General features: G+C 38.2%; 3 protein-coding genes across 5 annotated transcripts; 2 read left to right on the forward strand and 1 right to left on the reverse strand.

The window, feature by feature from the left end:
- Positions 1 to 5,955: 5,955 nt before the first annotated feature.
- Positions 5,956 to 7,474, forward strand: LOC120087831 (heavy metal-associated isoprenylated plant protein 3-like). The gene is made up of 5 exons (XM_039044761.1): positions 5,956 to 6,112; positions 6,207 to 6,309; positions 6,388 to 6,599; positions 6,757 to 6,844; positions 6,942 to 7,474. The coding sequence occupies exons 1-5, from the start codon at positions 6,104 to 6,106 to the stop codon at positions 7,331 to 7,333; spliced, it is 804 nt and encodes a 267-aa protein (XP_038900689.1). The 5' UTR covers positions 5,956 to 6,103; the 3' UTR covers positions 7,334 to 7,474.
- A 2,174-nt stretch (positions 7,475 to 9,648) lies between these two features.
- Positions 9,649 to 13,312, reverse strand: LOC120088052. Of its 3 annotated transcripts, XM_039045080.1 has the most exons (4): positions 13,042 to 13,312; positions 12,475 to 12,619; positions 11,188 to 11,306; positions 9,649 to 10,574 (listed from the first exon to the last, which is right to left on the reverse strand). In XM_039045080.1, exon 4 carries the CDS (start codon positions 10,527 to 10,529, stop codon positions 10,143 to 10,145), a length of 387 nt encoding a protein of 128 aa, XP_038901008.1. In that variant the 5' UTR covers positions 10,530 to 10,574; positions 11,188 to 11,306; positions 12,475 to 12,619; positions 13,042 to 13,312; the 3' UTR covers positions 9,649 to 10,142. The 3 variants fall into 3 exon arrangements, with proteins under 3 accessions (XP_038901008.1, XP_038901007.1, XP_038901009.1); XM_039045079.1 differs by lacking the exon at positions 11,188 to 11,306; XM_039045081.1 differs by lacking the exons at positions 11,188 to 11,306; positions 12,475 to 12,619.
- A 177-nt stretch (positions 13,313 to 13,489) lies between these two features.
- LOC120088051 (ABC transporter F family member 1) lies at positions 13,490 to 17,068 on the forward strand. The gene is made up of 6 exons (XM_039045078.1): positions 13,490 to 13,671; positions 13,782 to 14,010; positions 14,511 to 14,584; positions 14,673 to 14,883; positions 14,960 to 15,194; positions 15,575 to 17,068. The coding sequence occupies exons 2-6, from the start codon at positions 13,789 to 13,791 to the stop codon at positions 16,630 to 16,632; spliced, it is 1,800 nt and encodes a 599-aa protein (XP_038901006.1). The 5' UTR covers positions 13,490 to 13,671; positions 13,782 to 13,788; the 3' UTR covers positions 16,633 to 17,068.
- The last annotated feature ends 2,562 nt before the right edge of the window (positions 17,069 to 19,630 follow it).

The following is a 19,630-nucleotide window of genomic DNA, read 5'->3' on the forward strand; positions in this document are numbered from 1 at the left end:
AACAAAAAAATGGTTTGTAACCATCCTATCCTTTTGGTAAAACCTATTCAATTGGTAAATAGGTAAGACTGTAATTTATGAAGTCTTGCACTGCTGACGGGGCTGCTGAGTGGATTTTCCTTTGGTGACTGGCTTGTTGTGTTGGCATCCTTAACATCCCCCCTCAAATGAGTGGGTAGTTCTACTACACCGAATTTGGATCGAAGGTGGAAGAACTGTGAGTGTGTTAAGGTCTTGGTGAGGCAGTCCGCGATTTGGTCGGAGCAAGGGACATAACGAACATCAAGCTGACCACTGAGGACTTGATCACGAACGAAGTGAATGTCGATCTCAATGTGCTTGGTCCGCGCATGAAACACTAGATTGATGGCTAAAGCACCGGCGCTGAGGTTGTCACACCACAGGACTAGAGTCGACTTTTGTTTGACACCGATCTTAAACAGTAGTTGTTGCACCCAGATGATTTTTACAAAGGCACGAGCAAGCACTTTATATTCAAACTCTATGCTGGACCGGGTTACAACAGATTGTTTCTTTGAGGACTAGGAGACAAGATTACCTCCAAGAAAGATGCAATAAGCGGTAACTGATTTTCGATCGTCTATGTTGGCTGCCCAATCGGCATCGGAGAAGGCCGAAACAGACAGGTCAGACCCATGTTGAATGTAGAGGCCAAAATGTCGAATGCCACTCACATATCTTAGTACTCTCTTCACCGCTTGTCAGTGAACGTCCGTAGGTAGCTTTAAGTATTGACTTAGATGATTAATCGCATATGTAATGTTAGGTCTCGTGGTGGTTAAGTATTGTAGGGCGTCAATCGTACTTCGATAGATATAGGGATTGTCAAGAGAAGTGCCATTGGAGATGGAGAGTTGCTTATTTATAACATTCGGAAAGGGTGCCGGTTTGAGATCTCTAAGGTCCAGGCGGTGGAGTAGGTCCTCGACATATTTTTCTTGATTCAGTATAACTCCATTGGCGATAGTGTGTAGTTAGACTCCAAGGAAGTAATGGAGTTGGCCAAGATCCTTTAGAGCAAACTTGGAGTCCAAGGCTGTTATAAGCTTGATGATTATCTGCGGTTCAGTGCTAGTGATGATTACATCATCAACAAATACCAGTAAGAGTATCAAGGCAGAAGTGCTCTGATATATGGAGAGAGATGTATTAGACTTAGCATTTTGAATGCCCCAGCTACATAGTGTTGTCTTCAGTGTATTGTTACAGGCCTTTGGCGCTTGTTTGAAACCGTATATGGCCTTGTGTAAGCGACAAACATGATTCGGTAGTTGAGGATGAATAAAGCCTTGCGGTTGGCACATGTAAACTTCTTCATCGAGGACCCCATTAAAGAAGGCATTATTGAAATCTAACTGTCTCAGTTGCCACCCTTTGGATACAGTAAGGCTAATGACGATTCAGAGGGTGGACGCCTTTACCACCGGACTAAATGTCTTGAAGAAATCGATGCCCGGGTTTTGATGGAAGCCTTTTGCTACGAGTCGTGCCTTGTAGCATAGAATGGAGCCATTAGGACTCCATTTGATTCGGAATACCCACTTATTCCCAACAATGTTCATCGACGATGACGGAGGAACTAAAGTCCAGGTCTAATTTTTCATCAGTGCTTGAAATTCATCACTCATCGCGATGTTCCACTGCTTGGTTTTGAGCGCATCAGTGACTCGTGTAAGTTCAGTTAGGGACTCATCTTTGTGGGTTTGGAAGGACAGTATTTTGGGTTTGAAGATGCCTGCCTTTCTAGGGGTAATCATGGGATGAGTGTTTACGGGTAAGGGAAGGTAAACAATCAGTAGTCGATGGTGAGTCAGGAGGTAAACGATCGGAGGGTAAATAATTGGGTTGTAAACAATCGGTGAGTAAACGATCGGTGGGTAAGCGGGTGGTGGGTAAATAATCACTGGGTAAACGATCGCTGGGTAAACGATCATTGGGTAAACTAGTGGTGGGTAGACGATCGGTGGGCTGGACATTAAACGATTGGTAGGTGAACGATCATTGGGTAAACGATCGTAGGGTAAGCAACTAGTGGGAAGACGATCAGTGGGCTGGATACTAGACGACGGGGGTAGGTAAACAATTAGTGGGTAGACGATCAGAAGAGGGAGGTGAAAAGGCTGGGATGTCTGTAGAGTTATCAGTTGGTGATTGGGTGTGGGTTGTTCTGATAATTGGTGAGGGTGAGGTTGTGAACGTAGAGGTTATAGAGTCACTGTGTGGTGTGTCCTGACTGAAGGGTAGCCAGGAAACCGGGTGGATGGCAACTGCTTGCTTGGCCGGTTTGCAAGCTGAAGGAGACACCTGACAAGGAAAATCAGTTTCATCAAACACACTCTATGTATCTTGAAAAATTAATCAGTAGAGTTGAGTATAAGAAGGCATCCCATGAATGATGTAAGGGAAGATATGTTTGGGCTAGTAGGGTTAGCCCTGTCTCCACGATGTGTCTGTGCTTCCTCTCAGCCCTTCCATTTTGTGCTTACGTATATGGACAAGTATACTTAGAGGCCATGCCGTGTTGATGACAGACTTTATGTATCTTGAAAAATTCTCCACCATTATCCGACTGTAGGGACTTGATCAGTGTATTGAACTGAGTTTGTATCACAGTGAGAAAGTGTCAAAAAGCTACAAGAGTGTCACTTTTTAACCTTAGAGGATAGATCCATGTGTATCTGCTGTGATTATCAACAAAGATAGCATAATATTTGTACCCATCTGTAGACAGGAGAGGAGCTGGACCCCACAAATCAGTATGTATAAGTTCAAAGGTTGCAGATGCTCTTAAGTTAGAGTTAGGGAAGGCTAAAGAATGCGATTTGCCATAGCTACAAAAATCACAAAATTTGAGCTCTTCATTAGATAACATAGGGAGATTACAGCCTTTGATAATAAATTCTAGTGTTTTTTACGAAGGATGGCCAAGTCTTCTATGCCATGTAACCTTAGACACCCTATGCTTCGAAGATATGCTAAGAGCAGATATATCTTTATTCTTGTGCACTAGCTATGATGGTACTCCGTTTCCTACTGACTTCGAGCTGACTTCTGCGCCTTCTAATTGATACAGTCCATCTTTAAGTACTCCCTTCATTACTGTTTGTCCCGTATCCTTGTCCTTAACAAGATAGTAATCCGTGTGAAATTCAATAAACACGTTATTGTCTTTTGTTAGCTTAGATATACTAACCAAATTTTTTGTTATGGTAGGCACACATAATATATCATTCAGTTTCAAGTTACAGGCATCACTAGATAGACATGCAGTTCCAACCTAACAAATTTCGAGAGTATTACCATTAGCTACAGTAACTGCTTCAGTACCTGACTATTCAGTCGGGTTGCCAATATTGTTGAAGTATGAGGTAATATGATTGGAGGCACTACTGTCAGCATACCAATTTGCATCAGTCATGTTCTCTTGTCTTGTCAGAAAGGGATTACTTCCATAGGCAGTGGCTAGGGCTATTGGATGAGGTTGAATATTTTTAGTCTGGCTGTTGGGGAAGGGTTATCCTTTGTTTTGAGGAGATTTGGGAACAAAATCTCTGTTATATTTGTTGAAGCAGTAGAATGCTATGTATCCTACCTTCCCACAAACTTGACACAGAGGTTTGTTGTTGTTTCTTCCCCTGCCTCGACCTCTGTCATGGCTACCACCACCTCGTTGTACTCCCTCAGAACTGGTTGCTGCTATTGGTCTTGTTATTTTGGTTGACATGTTTAGTATTTGTCATATTCACTAACGCATTACTGACTCGATTGAAGCTTACTGTCGTCTTTTTGGTTTGACTAATGTTCCAATCTCTTTTCATACAGGAGAAGTTTTGATTGCATATCAAGTCATGACATGTCCGCTCTCCCTTGGATTGTGGCCATGATGGCATTGTACTCTTCATCAAGTCCTAGTAGTACCTGTGAAACAAGAGCTCTTGGTGGCACTGGACTACCAGCTTGCTCAAGATTGTCAGCATTCATTTCCATAGTTCGAAGGTACTCTTCCATTTTCAAATTACCTTTTCTGGTTGTTTGAAACACATGTCTCAGATAATCCTCTTCAACCCTGGACTGAACACCAAAGAGTTGTTGAATGTTGGTCCACAGATCCCTTGCACATTCACATCCCATCACTTGAATGACAACTTCTGGTGTCATAGAATTATATAGCCAGCCTAGGAGGAGTTGATCTACAGCCATCCACGCTTCGTATTGAGGATTTACCTCAATTGTTGTCGACAAGCTGGAAGCACCACTATCGGAGCTACCTTCTGCGTTGCGCGGAGCAACTCCTACTCCAGTCGATCTGGTCGGTATGCTCTCACCGACTGCAGGTTGCAAAAACATTGGTGGACGAACTTTTTGTCCAGTCAGGTGCCCTTCGAGTCGGTAGCTCTGAAGGATTAGAAGCGCAAAGTTTTTCCATAAAAGAAACTTGTTGCGATCAAGTTTGATGGAGGTTATCTGATTGAGGAGTTGCTGTCAAGTTTTACATTCTCTTTGAATTATTGAAAGTTTTGGAATTTCATTTAAACATGGAAAGAAACTATTGCACTAGTAAAATATAAGAAGAAAAAAAAGTCGTTGAATTACAAATTAAGTGCAAGCTTACCTCTTAGCAATAATCATATCAACTAAAACTATTAATTTTCATATGTGAACCAATTTTACTATTATTAATTGATAAAACTATTGGTATACAAATTTCTTTTAAGATATATTTAAAAAAAACACTTCTTATTATTTTTTAAGACTTATTTTTAGAAATTTATTTAACTAAAAACTATGATATTTAATTTATATGAATATGTTCTAAACAAAAAAATATTTAAAAGTCTACTTTTTAAATATATACAATCATTTTTACTAAAAACTTATTTGTTATTTTTTTTTAACTCGTACATTTTAAATTATTAAAAAATCACAAAAATAATAATAATAGAAAGGTTAAAATATTATTTTGATCTTGTTTGTTTGATTTTAGTCCATATATTTTTAAATGTACAATTTTAGTTTATATGCTTTCAAAAAAATCTTAAATTTAGTTCTTGCTTGTTTAAAGCTGCTTTTTTCAGATAATTTTTATTATTTATTAGTATTTTCATTATAATTTTTTTATAAAAAATATCCACATATTATATTCATACTATGAAAATTATTATTACTATTTAGCCAATTTTTTTTTTTTTAAAAAGTAAAATTTAGAGGCTAAATATAAGGTTTATTAAAATTAGAAGAAATAAAAGTAATGGTATTCTAACCTAAAAATTAAAAACCAAACAAAATTTGGTGTTTAAATATTAGTTTAAATCCTATTTTGGTCCATGAACTTTGAATTATATTTTTATTTTGGTTTCTAGACTTTTAAAAATGTCCATTCTAGTCTAAAAGTTACTTACTTTGGTTCATACTATTTAGATTTTGTTAACTCTTGAACATAATGGTGATATAACTTATATTTTTAATGACTTTGCTATTTGTCGTGTTAAAAAAAAAATCTATAATTTCAATTTTGAATTAGGTGGTAAACAATTTTTTATAAGAAATCCCAAAAGTCATTTTGCATCTAAAATTTTGACACGTTGGTTGTTAATATTTTACTTTATCTTCATCTTATTCAATCTATGCTAGATGCAATTTTATTTTACAATATACGTATCTTTAAAATGTTAACATTATCTTAATAGTAGAAATCAAAATAAATACTTTTTAAAAGTTTGAGAACTAAAACAGATATTTTTTAAAATTTATAAATTAAAATAGAACAAAGTATTTAAACCTTAAATATTCTTCTCATGTTATGAATGGAAATTCAAACACGAGGCTATCTTCTCTTACCTTTTTTTTTTTAAGAAAAAAATAAAAATAAAAATATCCAACTATATCATTTTGTGCGGTTTTTATTTAAAAAGTAAGTGAAAGCCGTGGAAGCATCCACCTCATCCCCCGTCTTAACCGCGTCTTTACCGCTATAAAATACTCTGCATTTCACTCCCATTTCTTTCACAAACCCAAACTCAAACTCAACTCTGCAACACACAATACCTAAAATTCCAACAGAACTCCATTCCTAATCCTTACAATGGGCGAGGTCACACTCTCCTTCTTCTTCCTTTCTTCTAATCCTCACTATTTCTTCTTTTAGTTTCTCACACTCATTTTCCCTGCTTTCTCTCTGTTTACAGAAAAAGAACGCCGAACAAGACTCCACCACCGCCGTCTTCAAGATTGATATCCACTGCGAGGGCTGCGCCAACAAAATCAGAAAGTGCGTCCGAGAAATCCCAGGTAGCTATCCATTCCCATTCTCTCCATTATGATTCCAAAACCCCACATTAACCTACCCCTGTTCTTCAATTTTTGAAGGTGTCCACAGAGTCAGAGCAGACTGGGAAGCCAACAAGCTGACGGTCACCGGAAAATTCGACCCCGCCAACCTCCGAGAGGAACTCGCCGATAAAACAAAGAAGAAAATCGACATTGTCTCATCGGAGAGCAAGAAAGAAAAGGAATCGAAGAAACCAGACGATGACAAACAGGATAAGAAAACAGAGGACAAGAAACCCAAAGACAAAGAGGTGAGTGGGTGAAGAAATAGCTAATGTGCGCTTCACCCAACTGCGCATGTTAGAGAAATACAACTGTCAACAATTAAGTTAATTGGGGTCCGTCAAGTCAACTTGCATTAAAAAAAAAATTATTTTACTGATTAAAAATTTAAATTATTCTGACCAGACTCCGGTAACGACGGCGACGTTGAAGGTGGAACTGCACTGCCAGGGATGCATCGAGAAGATTTACAAAGTTGTATCAAGAACAAAGGGTGAGTTATACTTTTCAATTTTAATCACCGCATCATCAAATTAATCTTCGAGTCGAAAAAAAAAATTAATCAATGGGTTTTGTTTTGCTGGTTACAGGAGTGGAGGATATGGCGATTGAGAGACAAAAAGATTTAGTAATGGTGAAAGGGAAAATGGACGTGAAGGCTCTGATTGAGAATTTGGAAGAGAAGCTGAAGCGGAAAGTTGCAGTGGTAGTACCCAAAAAGGAGAAAGACGACGGAGCAAAGGGCGGAGACGTCGGCGACAAGAACAAGAGCGGCGGAGAGGTCGCTCAAGACGGCGGAGTAACGGACGGAAACCGGCTTGATTACGTGGCAGTTCCGGTTCCGGGTTATGGATACGGGTACGGTTACGGTTACGGGTATGGGAATGGTGGATTTGTTGGACAACATTTGCCAGCGCCTCAACATTTGCTTTCGCCCCAAATGTTTAGTGACGAGAATCCGAATGCCTGTTCCCTTATGTAACAAATATAGTTTTATTTATTATTTTTATTATTTTTTTAGAAAATGTTATTTGCCATTAAATTTTGTAAACTTTGTTCCAATTTCTTAGTCTTGTATGAAATTTTCTAAAGAATAATGTAATTTTATTTATTTGTCTTATTATATTACGGTAAAGTAACGATGTTTGACTAGTAATAGTGGTAATGGTGAAAAGGAAACAAGCATGGAGTAAAAACAAAATAGAGTTGATCACGTTTATCAAATCGTAATGAAAGTTTGTATAATCGTAATGAAATTCTATTGATGGATCAATTGTAATAAGTCTATATCGCAAATGTAATTAAATTGTTTTGCTCGCATTTTATTAAAATTATGAAATTTGTCAGATTTACTATTGTCGTTACCTCTGAGGGTCAAACCGTAACAGTAACAGTAAATGTGCAAAAAAATCATAGTTTTTCTTTAGAACAATAATAATAGTGGTAATTATAATAATATCGATAGTGATAGAGGTAATTTTCAGACATAATTAAATTGAGCACGCCCTGCTTGTCGATCACTTTGCGTCTTTTTATTATAGATTTGAAAGTGGATCCCACATATTAGTACAAATGCATAACATCAGTAAATAATATCAAAGATAATCAAATGAGGCCCACTTTTTACGTTACCGTTGATTTATTACAGTTTGGGGTAAACATGGCCTAAATGGAAAGGGAAAATGAATTTGGTAAGTAGTTGTAATTTAAATTACAATTCAAGCCTAGTTTAGCAAATAAGACACTTTTTTTTAACAATATGTGGATGAGGAGATCGAATTTTTGGTTTCGAGATTGATGATACAAGCATTATACTAGTTGATGTATGCTCATTTCAATTGGAAAAAAAAAAAAAAAAAAAAAAAAAAAAAAAAACCAATCATCATTTTTTACGGATGATGTTTCAATTTTTCGTGAGGTAATTGTTGAATTAAAAAAATAGTTATATTAAATGGTAGGTAGTGTTTTGGCATAGGAATAAAATGGGGGGATAAAGTTGGAAAATAAAAGTGAGAAACATTGGGCCAAAATGCATACTCCCAAATAGAGAATGTGATTGGTGTTAGAGGAGGGAGACTAAGAGAGGTGGCCATTATTCTTGGTGACTTCCAGGCCAGCAAAGATTTAGACCCAATCTTTTATAATTGCAAAAAAAAAAAAAATCGAATCAAGCTATGGATTGGATTTTTGCTGCATTTTTTTACAGCATGTGTTTTGCTTTTAGAAAATAAAGGTTATTTTTCTTAAGAAAAAAAAGAAAGAAAAGTAATGGTTATCCAGATATGAGGTTAAGTAATGGTTGATTTGTATCAATGTTGATCTATTGAAGAATAAATATATGAAAGAAAACCCATGTCAAATGTTGCAAAGAATACTTTTCTAATTTACAAGTGGACGCACTCATATTTATATAACATCAACATTTAAGGGTCGATTGAAAACGAGAGCCTATTTTAAATAACTCACACTTTTGTCCCCCTCTATGTCCATTTTTCTAAAAAGGTACTTATATTATTTAAATGGTTGTGGCTAGAAATACTATCAAGGGAGAAACACGTTATGATATTTTTATGTGTAATATAGAAAAAAAAATCCATTCAAAATGAGGAAACCGAAGCTACTCGACAAGGTTGCATTGTTACCCCTAGTTAGGCAATGAAGAACTTGTCCATTTTAGGTCTTTTAAAAAGCTTATTGTTTAGGTAGGTTTTTGTTGCCTCTGACAATTCTTCTTTCTTCGTAAGTTCAATACATATAGAGTGACAGGTAAATTCAACTTTAACCCTAAGAAAGGTTCGAAGAGCTTGAAGCTTAGACTATACTTTAATGTGGAAGTAAGAAATTGTCATAGTTACATTGGTAAAGTTAAATATTTTGCTAGTATAAGTTGGAAAGTAAAATACATGTGTGGAGCAAGTGGAGGAAAAATACAAGAATGTGCAATGTTAACAAGCTTATGGACTCTCATTAATGCAAGACTTGGCTTTCTACCAATAATTGAAGAGCTTGCTTGCAAATGGAATCTTGCGTTTTTAGTCAAAAAAAGGGCTTTACTCTTTTCTCCCTCCCATTTTGTTTGGATTGGGAAAACATCTTTTCTTCTTTCTTTTTCTGTTTGGACAAATTTATCTTAATAATATCTCAATTCTATAGTTAAACAACCTTGAGTCTTCACAAAATTAAGTGAAAATTTCCCTAGCAATACTCACTCTGGTCAAATCATTGTTCCAAGCCTAAACACTTTTTAGAAGACAAGCTTTTACATTCATAATGAAGTTGTTTTGAAATGGAATCTTCTTTAACCTGAAAAGACTTTATAATCATCTTTTATTCTACAATTCTTCCACGCAACAGTGATATATCAGAGGTCACGAGCAAGAAAGAGACAGCCAGATGGAAGAAATCAACCTCTTGGCCCAGAGCTAATCTCCTATACAACTCTGAAACCAGTAAAAGAGAAAGGAGAAAACAACGTAAAACAAGGAAGACAAGAGGAGAAAAAAAGTGTAGAGTGTAATAATCATATAAGGCCATTTCACTGTGATAACATCATCATTAGCCCAAGTGGGTGGTGGTATCACTATCACTATGCCATCATTTTAGAAGTGGAGGTAAAAAGTTCTCTACTTCATGGACTTCCAAATATCATGAGTGACTGACGTTTAATCTGATTGTAACTAATAAAGATAGTTCCTTCAATTAAGCAAAATCTAGTCTTTCATGATGACTGGTCGAGCTCTAGTCTCACCCCCTTTTTTTCCAGGGAAGGCCGAAAAGATTGCCGGGGATGCTTATTGATAACTGGACCGAGATGCATCATCAACATTGTTGTCGAGTATGAGTTTAACGCCGTTATTTTTCAGTGCGTTCACTATAGCCCAGATCTTTGTTCGGTTTTTGAAGCCTTTCTTCTCAATTTCCTTGTTTACGTCTGCATGAATCCCTCTTCCTTGCCCCTGTTCGAGACCATCAACTTTGAGTCGCATAGCCAACACCTCTCCAACAACTGCTGCAGCCTTAGCGTTACAAGACCGGCCACATTCAAGTGAGCCCTTGATGGAGTGTTCAACTGTGGACGCAGTTGCAACAATCCGTCCATTGTTTCTATCTACCACATTAGCTGTTATGTACTTCAAAGATATGAATAGTCGCAGCACATAGCGTTTTAATACTGTCATTCCCAGCACTGATTTTTTTTCTTAAAACCCCCCTGTTTGAATCACCTATAAAAAATGTTAAAATATCCCATGAGTTTTCAAATAGCAACAATGGTAGGATATAACGTGCATGAATTGGTATGCTAAACAGAAAATATATACATGGTGTATCAGGCTCGATAATCAGCATATACACATTGCCCTTTTCTATTTTCCATTCAAATACAAGAAGATTATATCACTTTAGAACTAAAACATTGTAATAAAATCAAGCATGTGGATTCATATCTTGATCAAAGAATAAGGCTGCAAACGCATTACAATATCTTATTGTGACTCCTCAAACCAATAAACATCTTTCACATAACCTAACATCTTCCATCCCTCAACACCAAAAAGTTAAGAAATATTCCCTTGTTCTTCATTGACCATATCCTTCCTTGATCACCCTCTGCGAATGAACCTTGCAGAGTAAATGAGTAATCTATAGGTTTCCAGTGGCATTGGAATGAAATCTTACTAATGTCAGCATTGCTTATTTTTCAATTATTTAGTTTCAACGTAATCTCAAGTGGATACGCCAAAAAAGTTGATTGTGTAAAAAGTAACCAAAGCTAGAAGATACACTAGGAAGATTGCATCTAAAGAAGAATACATAGTCAATAGAGTGAGTTCATACTTCCTTGCAATATTTTTAGGGATTTTTACAAATTATGGAACAATGTCAGTTTTCTTTTGGTGCATCCTTTGGAGCTCTTGCTCTAAAGAGCTTTGTAATTGTTCCTCCCCTTAGATCACCTACAATTGGAGTAAGTGCCATATTTATTTATTTATTTTACCAGAACTACTAAAGAGTGATTTCTTTTATTCATTGAAATATTCATTTCATATACAAAAGTGTTTCCATTGGTATGATCAATGCGGGCTTTCTAATTTTCATCTCTTAATGAACCAATTCATCATCTATAACTACATGGGCCTAAAACTTTGGAGTAAATGTTTCTCACAACCACTTCGGAACAAAGCATCAAAGCACTAACAATTTGATTGCAAATTCTTGTGTATGTTGAGAAACAAATAACAATGCTGTTAATGCTGTTGTGTATACAATAGCCAGAGAGAAAGAACACCAATACAAATAAAACAACATTGGAAAACCATGTTGTCAAATACTAACTCATGACCAACAACATTAAGAAAGCATCCCTTACAAGTTACAAGTTACAAGTTACAAATTACAATTGAATGTTAGATTCACATTACAAACCAAAACAATGGAAGAAGTAGACAATGAAGGTGCAACAGATGATTAAAAACAAACAAGTTGATGAAATTGATGCACAAAATTGCTAAGTGACAAAATAAATCATTGGCAAATATTGCGATAGGTTAATGGTTTTCCATCCTCAAAATTGGATTAATTAGATATTTCGTCAACCAGGTCTACTACTCAAATTGACATGGAAACAGTATGGTTTATAGAACCATTTCATTTTGTAAAACCAGCAAACGAGGTAGTGAAAAGTTCCATTAAATTGTGTATATATATATGTGGAGTGGCGGGGAAGGGGTAGAAATGACGATAGACATTTCAGCTTCAATTCAACATGCCTCAAATGCAGATTAGCAATTTAGCAATGAAAGATTTTAATAGGAAAATGAAGAAAGATTGAAAGGAAACCCTTCAAGAAAGAAAACCAAATCCAACTCTAACTGGGAAGGATGCAGACTGCATATGTGATGAGATCATTCACTAAGACAATGAACACGTTCAAGTGTATGCATAACATCTGATGTCGTAAATTTAGGCTTCATTGTAGTCATTTCCAATCAAAAAGCAAAATAAAAGCACACCACAGGAGTCAAAAATAAAAAAGAGATAGGAAATTCTATGAACTTTTTATAAGCGCTGCAATATTCTACATTGCATAAGAAAACCGAATATTGTAGCTAAGGGGAGCCTGACCTGTATTGCAGCGCTTATAAAAAGTTCAAATGAGCTGATGGGTCCTTGAATTATAGATCAATGAGCTCCAAGAAGGACAAGGACAGAACCAAGGACCCACAAAGATCATGTAACAACAATCGAATTCCCAATGACCTAAACTTATCTGCAATAAATAATAAGCAGCCCATCAGACGATTCATCAAATAAGGACATTCGACAAAGTAAAAGTCTGCTGAATTAAGAGAAAAAGTCTAGAATTCTGAGGAATCTCAATTCTAAGAGTTATGAAACTAAGGCAGCCTCCCTCCACTTTTCTTTATTTCTCTCCTCTCTCTCTTCCCATCATAAATCGAAAACCCATCTTCCAATTTCGTTTTAAACTCTTTCTGTTTCATTGATTTTGAGTTTTGGGTTTGGTCCATTGTCTATACAGTTTTCACACTTGCTTCCTGTCCACCCATGGCGGTCGAACAGAGCAATATTGAAAAAAGATACAGAATCGCCATTAGTGGTTCATTAAGCTCACTAAAAATGACTAAGCCCATTCAAATAAACTATGCGAACGGCAGACGGAAAATGGCTTACCGGCGACGGCTATGGGAACGGCGGTCGACGGCGCGGACGTGGCGGCCGGTGATTGGGCGAACGACGTGAGGATGGCGGGCGGCGGTGAGGAGAGTTGGGGGGGTGGTTCTGCCAGCGTGAAATTGAAGGAAAATCTGATTTCCTTCTTTTTCTTTTCTTTTCTTTTTGGAAAACCGAAAGTGCAAGCCCATGGGCTTCCCGATTACGAACTGATAAGGCCCATGGGCCTCCTAATGGGTCTAATTGGGCCGAGTCATCAAGATCAAGTGCTCCATAGCAAGCCCAATTTACATTCAATGTTAACTGTCTAATGTGCCCTCGGGAGGGCATTAGAATTAACAAAGTCAGTCGGCTACGCAACCAGAAGAAGTGGTTCGTAAAAGACACGTGGAAAGATCGAGGAGGGCTATAAAACGGAAGGCTCAGCCTCCTGAATCACAGAACCTCGAACCCTTGATCCGCATTGCATTACGCGTCGCAGGTCTCTGATAAAAAGCGCCCAACAAAAGCGCCGTGAGAAACGAAGAGCGATTTCTTCAAGCCCTAGATCTGCTTCCTCTTCTCACTGCTCCTTCTCGCTCGCTCTGTCGGTGTCGTTTTTCCTTGGATCTTCTTTCTCCGTTTCCCCAGGTATGTCCATGTATTGAGGATTCTTCTTTACGTCTCTGATTTCATTTTGATTGTGTTGTTGGGGTTTTGTTTTTTGGTGGTTGATTCCTTTTCTTTTTCAAACTTCTTAGGTTAAGGATGGTTTCCGACGCGAGCAAGAAGAAAGCGGCTCAGAAGAAGGCGGCTGCAGCGGCTAAGCGAGGAGGAAAAGCAGCGGCGGCGGCCGCTTCTTCCAAGGCGGCAGCGGCTGAATCGCAGAATGGAGTTGATAAGTTGGTGAATGGTGTTGACGCTCTTCAGTTATCTGATCGGACTTGTACTGGTGTGCTTTGTTCACATCCTCTCTCCAGGGACATCCGAGTAAGCCCTAATTTTATTCTAGAATCAAATTCATGTACATCTGTTGATTTTTTTTTCAGAGAAAAGAACCGTGGACTATATTATTTGAATAATACCGGGGAGAATATTTTAATTTTACCTTTTTTTAATATGTTTATTCTCTACATGATGCTTTTCTTGCGATACTTATATAGCTTTCGCCGGTGTCCTATTCGTTTCAATTTCTTGGGCAATAAGTTATTCTTCGTTGTTTAGTTTTTTCCTCCATTGAATTTAATTGTAACAGTTGCTTATGAATCAATCATCTGTTGGATGATGCATAATGTTTCTCAAGTTCTCTTTTATTTTCGATTGAAGAGGTTTTGGATTGTACATAAGATCTCTAGGACTCATTAGCATATGAATATTGATTTTTAGTCGTTCGATGATTTTTCTTAGTGACATTTGGAATTAATGGTGTGCCAATAGGGAAGTGAGCGATGAAGCTGGTAATTGTTTCCTTATATGTGTGCTTTTTGCAGATAGAATCTTTATCAGTTACCTTTCATGGGCATGACCTTATTGTTGATTCTGAGCTGGAGCTCAATTATGGCAGGTTAGTTTGTGATTATCACTGGCATGTATAATTTTATTTCCATACAGATTCTTGTGGTTAAGTTTGACATTTACAATTTATTTTTCAGACGTTATGGTTTGCTTGGATTAAATGGATGTGGTAAATCTACACTTCTTGCGGCAATAGGTTGTCGAGAGCTTCCTATTCCAGAACACATGGATATATATCACCTTTCACGAGAGATTGAAGCTTCTGACATGTCTTCACTTGAGGCTGTTATAAGTTGTGATGAGGAGAGGTTGAAGTTGGAGAAGGAGGCAGAATCCTTGGCTTCACAAGTATGTAAATAAAACAGAGTTTCTATGCTCTAAAAATTTACTTATGCTCATTATTTGTTGTTCTATTTCAATTTAGGATGATGGAGGTGGGGAGCAGCTTGATCGTATCTATGAACGTCTAGAAGCATTAGACGCAGCAACTGCAGAAAAACGTGCTGCTGAAATCCTTTATGGTCTTGGGTTTAACAAGCAGATGCAAGCGAAGAAAACACGGGACTTTTCTGGTGGTTGGAGGATGAGGATTGCCTTAGCTCGTGCCCTATTCATGAATCCCACTGTCCTTCTACTGGATGAACCAACTAATCATCTAGGTATATTTGATTGGTTCAGTGTTCTTTTTTGTGTAAATGCTTGGATGTTACCCTGGTTGGCTGATCATTCTGGTTCATGCTTTAGCAATCCCATGCTTGCTGCTATGTTTAGCTTCCTTCGGTGTGGACATGGTCTGGCTGTATAGGGTGCTTGCACAAATTAAGTTTTAAGTTGTTTTGTGTGTTTTTTTTTTTTTTTTTTTTTTTTTGGGGGGGGGGGGGGGGGGGGTGTTTGGGGTTTTGGCGCGTGCTACTTCATACAGTTGAACCTTTATACATGCTATTTGAATTCATTAGCATATCCTGTCTAGTTTATCAATTGTTTTATTGTAGGAATTCAATAATCTGACTGGTATCTTTGTTAATTTTCTGAATTACAGATCTAGAGGCTTGTGTCTGGCTAGAAGAAAATTTGAAGAAGTTTGACCGGATCCTGGTTGTGGTTTCACATTCCCAGGACTTTCTTAATGGTGTTTGCACAAACATTATCCATATGCAGAACAGGAAGTTAAAGATCTATACGGGTAACTATGATCAGTATGTTCAAACCCGTTCTGAACTGGAAGAGAATCAGATGAAAATGTATAAGTGGGAGCAGGATCAGATTGCTTCCATGAAAGAGTATATTGCCAGATTTGGGCATGGGTCAGCAAAATTAGCTCGGCAGGCGCAGAGTAAGGAGAAGACATTGGCAAAAATGGAGAGGGGTGGGCTTACTGAGAAGGTGGTGAGAGACAAGGTTCTTGTGTTTCGCTTTGTTGATGTTGGAAAGCTTCCTCCTCCGGTTCTCCAGTTTGTGGAAGTAACGTTTGGCTATACCCCTGAAAACCTCATCTATAAGAATCTTGACTTTGGAGTTGATTTGGACTCTCGGATAGCTTTGGTTGGACCCAATGGTGCTGGAAAGAGTACCCTGTTGAAGCTGATGACAGGGGACCTGGTTCCTCTAGATGGCATGGTCCGACGGCATAATCATCTTAGAATTGCTCAGTTTCATCAACATTTAGCTGAGAAATTAGACTTGGAACTGTCTGCTCTCCAGTTTATGATAAGAGAGTACCCAGGAAATGAAGAAGAGAAGATGAGAGGAGCTATTGGGAAGTTTGGGCTCTCCGGTAAAGCTCAAGTGATGCCGATGAAGAATTTGTCTGATGGGCAGAGGAGCCGTGTTATATTTGCCTGGTTAGCATGGAGACAACCGCACTTATTATTGCTTGATGAGCCCACAAATCATTTGGATATCGAGACTATTGATTCATTGGCGGAGGCACTGAATGAGTGGGATGGTGGTTTGGTTCTTGTAAGCCATGACTTTAGGCTTATAAACCAAGTGGCCCAGGAGATATGGGTGTGCGAGAATCAAGCTGTAACCAAGTGGGAGGGTGACATTATGGACTTCAAGGCACACTTGAAGATGAAGGCTGGGTTAGCTGATTAAAGCTGTAAAATCGTGAGTTTACTAAAATCTCTATATACCGTAGACCGTGGCTTGATCGTGTTGTGTCATATGTGCATCAGCTCGGCCAGCTTGTGCGTAATGTGGCCACACAACTAGCCGAAGGTCTTGAACACTGATGGGGCTTGGTTATTGTTTCGAGCCAGCAATTTTAATGGGCGTAGTAGGTAATGTTTTTTGTTTAATCATTCATGTACCCCTATATCTTTTAGTTGGTTATTTAACCAACTAGATAGAGCCATATATGATGTCTAATATTTATGTTTTAGACAGACACCAAGCGACTACGAACAGAAAAATCTTATATTTTTGGTTTTGTTTCTTATTTGTGCCCAATTTGATTTGATTCACCGAGCTTACCCAAGTAATGTAGCAAAAAAGCGAGCTTATAATCAATAATATGTTGAGATTTTTGCCATATGTGGTGTCTTTGAGCTTTTGAAAATGATGAGAATAGATATTGCATGATCGCCTCCGAGTAGATTTTGAATGAAGTGGTTTTGTGTTGGCATGAAGTTCATCTTCAAAAAGTCCATGGGAACGTCAAAGTCTGGTATAAATGCTAATTTAATTTGGTGTGTTTAAACATTTGTTGTGCATACACTCTCTGTCTGTGCACAAGTCGGTGGAGGCTGATGCCCATGCTTTACCACGCCTCAAACTCCACGAAGGCAGTTCCTCCCTGCCTTTCCCAAGTATCCTCATTTCTTCGAAATAGACTTGATTTAAAAAAAATTAAAAATGAAAACTCAAATGCCTACCGTTTACCGAATTGAATTGGGTCTAGAACTTCATTTACTTCATTTAATTTTGGCTTTGATTTTTAAAAAGACTCCTAACGTGTAGACGACAAAACACGAGAGGGCTATTAAGCAGAAATGAAAATAGAAAAACCCAATGCCCCTGTCTTTTAAACACGTATGCTGAAATAAACCACTTTATATCTTAAATAAATATCCATATCCCAAAGTGAGCTCGCATATTCATACTGATTATCAACTACCAACACCACACCTGTCTGGTTGATGGTTATGGAGTTAATACTTAGTGTGGCTAGCCATTTGTTTGCATCTTTTCCGTGTGGCCCTATTATATGATGTCATGTAGAAAGCTTATTTCTTTTCTTTCTTTTCTCTAATGTTTATTTTTCTCCTTTGGATACGTCGTGCTGCAAAAAAATGGGCTGAAGTTTTGCGAGCAGCCAAGTATTACTTTCGTAAATATATCAACGTGAATTGGTGGAGAACAATCTTCAATTTGGTCAAAGTAAAACTACAAACCAACTTGTTCGGAACCGTTATTAATGCTTCCAGTGGCAGGCTCAAAATGTTGCAATTCTACCACGACGCCAAAGTAATCATGAAGTAATCTTCTTTACATGCTTGGGTTGACGCCTTAAGTGAGACTTCCTGTGCGGTCAAGGTAGGATCGAACGATCCTCTGATCTCTTGTTATGAATGTTGTCGTCAAGGTTGGCCAATGAACTTCCGTATAACCCATGTTACATAACCAAATCATTCCCAATATCACATCAAATCTGCCTAGCTCCAATAGAAGAAAATCCCCTGTGATTGTTAGCTCTCGTTGCCCATCACAACTCCATAGTTCGTTGTCTTCGTCAGAGGAATATTTAATTCGTGGACGAGCTTCTGGTGTATGAAATTGTGTGTGGCCCCACAGTCGACCACGACTATGACCTCTCGTCCTGCTAGTATTCTTTTGAGCTTCATTGTTCCCTTCCCTAATATGCCCAAGATTGATTGTAGGGCGATTTTGATGTTCCCTGTTACTTCCAGTGCCTTCATTTCGATTGTTTCAGCCGCTTCTTCCCTTATTCCCTCCTCTGCTTCCTCTTCCTTTTGGAATATTAGCAGGTTCAGCGCTTGTGACTCCTTTGTTTTGCACCAATGTCTTGGAGAGTACTTCTCATCGTAATGAAAACATGAGCCCTTTTCTCTCTTCTCCTTGGCCTTTGCATCTGTGAGCCTTCGAAACGTCATCTCTCGCCTTTCTGTTTCTCCCTTTTCTGGTATTGTGGCGCTCTTGTAATTATTTTTGTCTGTTGGGCTTTTGGTTGTCTTTGGCTTAACAAGGGTGGAAATCTCTTTTTGGGTCGTCGCTTGGGTCGGGCCCAAAAGCCCTTTTGCTGTCTATAGGCCAACGTTTCATTTGCTAATAGCCTAGGCCTTCTTCATACAAGCATCTAGCCCAATCGGGCTATTACCTCTGCTCTAATCTCGGGTTTTAGTCCGTTGAGGAAGGCCTCCTCCAACTCCAACACCTCCTCAGCTATCTCAGGTATTGGGGCTGCAAACGTCTCGAACTGCTTCTGATATTCTTCAAGTTCGTTCCTGTCTGATTCGAAGCAATTGGGAGAGGAGAGTTTCTTCTTGACTAGGCTGGAAACGTTCGAACATCTGGTGTTTCAGTTCACTCCAAGATTGAATAGGTCTTCGATTATGGGCCCACCAGAATCAATTTACCATTTCCGATGAGAAGGTAATGATAGGAACCTTGATTTTCTCTTCGTTTGTTAGCTCATGAATCTCAAAGAAATGTTTAGCTATGTAGATCCATGAATCTGGATGTTCTCCTGAAAATGTGGGCATCTTGAGCCTTTTGTATTTACTTCGGTCAACCGTTCCTCCTACTGCTTGATAATGGGAGCTCTCTCCTCCATCTCCTCCTTTAGTGATCGTTGTCTTTTGAGAGTTTGTTGTAAGGGCAGAACCCTCTTTTTTTCGTGTTTCAGCCAGGTATTATACTGTCACCATAATCTTCTCCAAGTTTATCTCCATTTCATTTATCCCCTCTCGTAACTCAGTTATACTCTTCGAGTGTCCTTCAACCTTCTCATCCATCTTGTTCTTCTTTTCTGCTCTTGTCTTTCCCGGGGATGGTCGACTCTGATATCAATTTGTTAGAACACTTCAGACCAAAAGGTTGGATCCTCCCTTAGCAAAATTTGCTCAACATTTCA

Source organism: Benincasa hispida, chromosome 10, assembly GCF_009727055.1.
Source record: "Benincasa hispida cultivar B227 chromosome 10, ASM972705v1, whole genome shotgun sequence".
Lineage (NCBI taxonomy): Eukaryota > Viridiplantae > Streptophyta > Magnoliopsida > Cucurbitales > Cucurbitaceae > Benincasa > Benincasa hispida.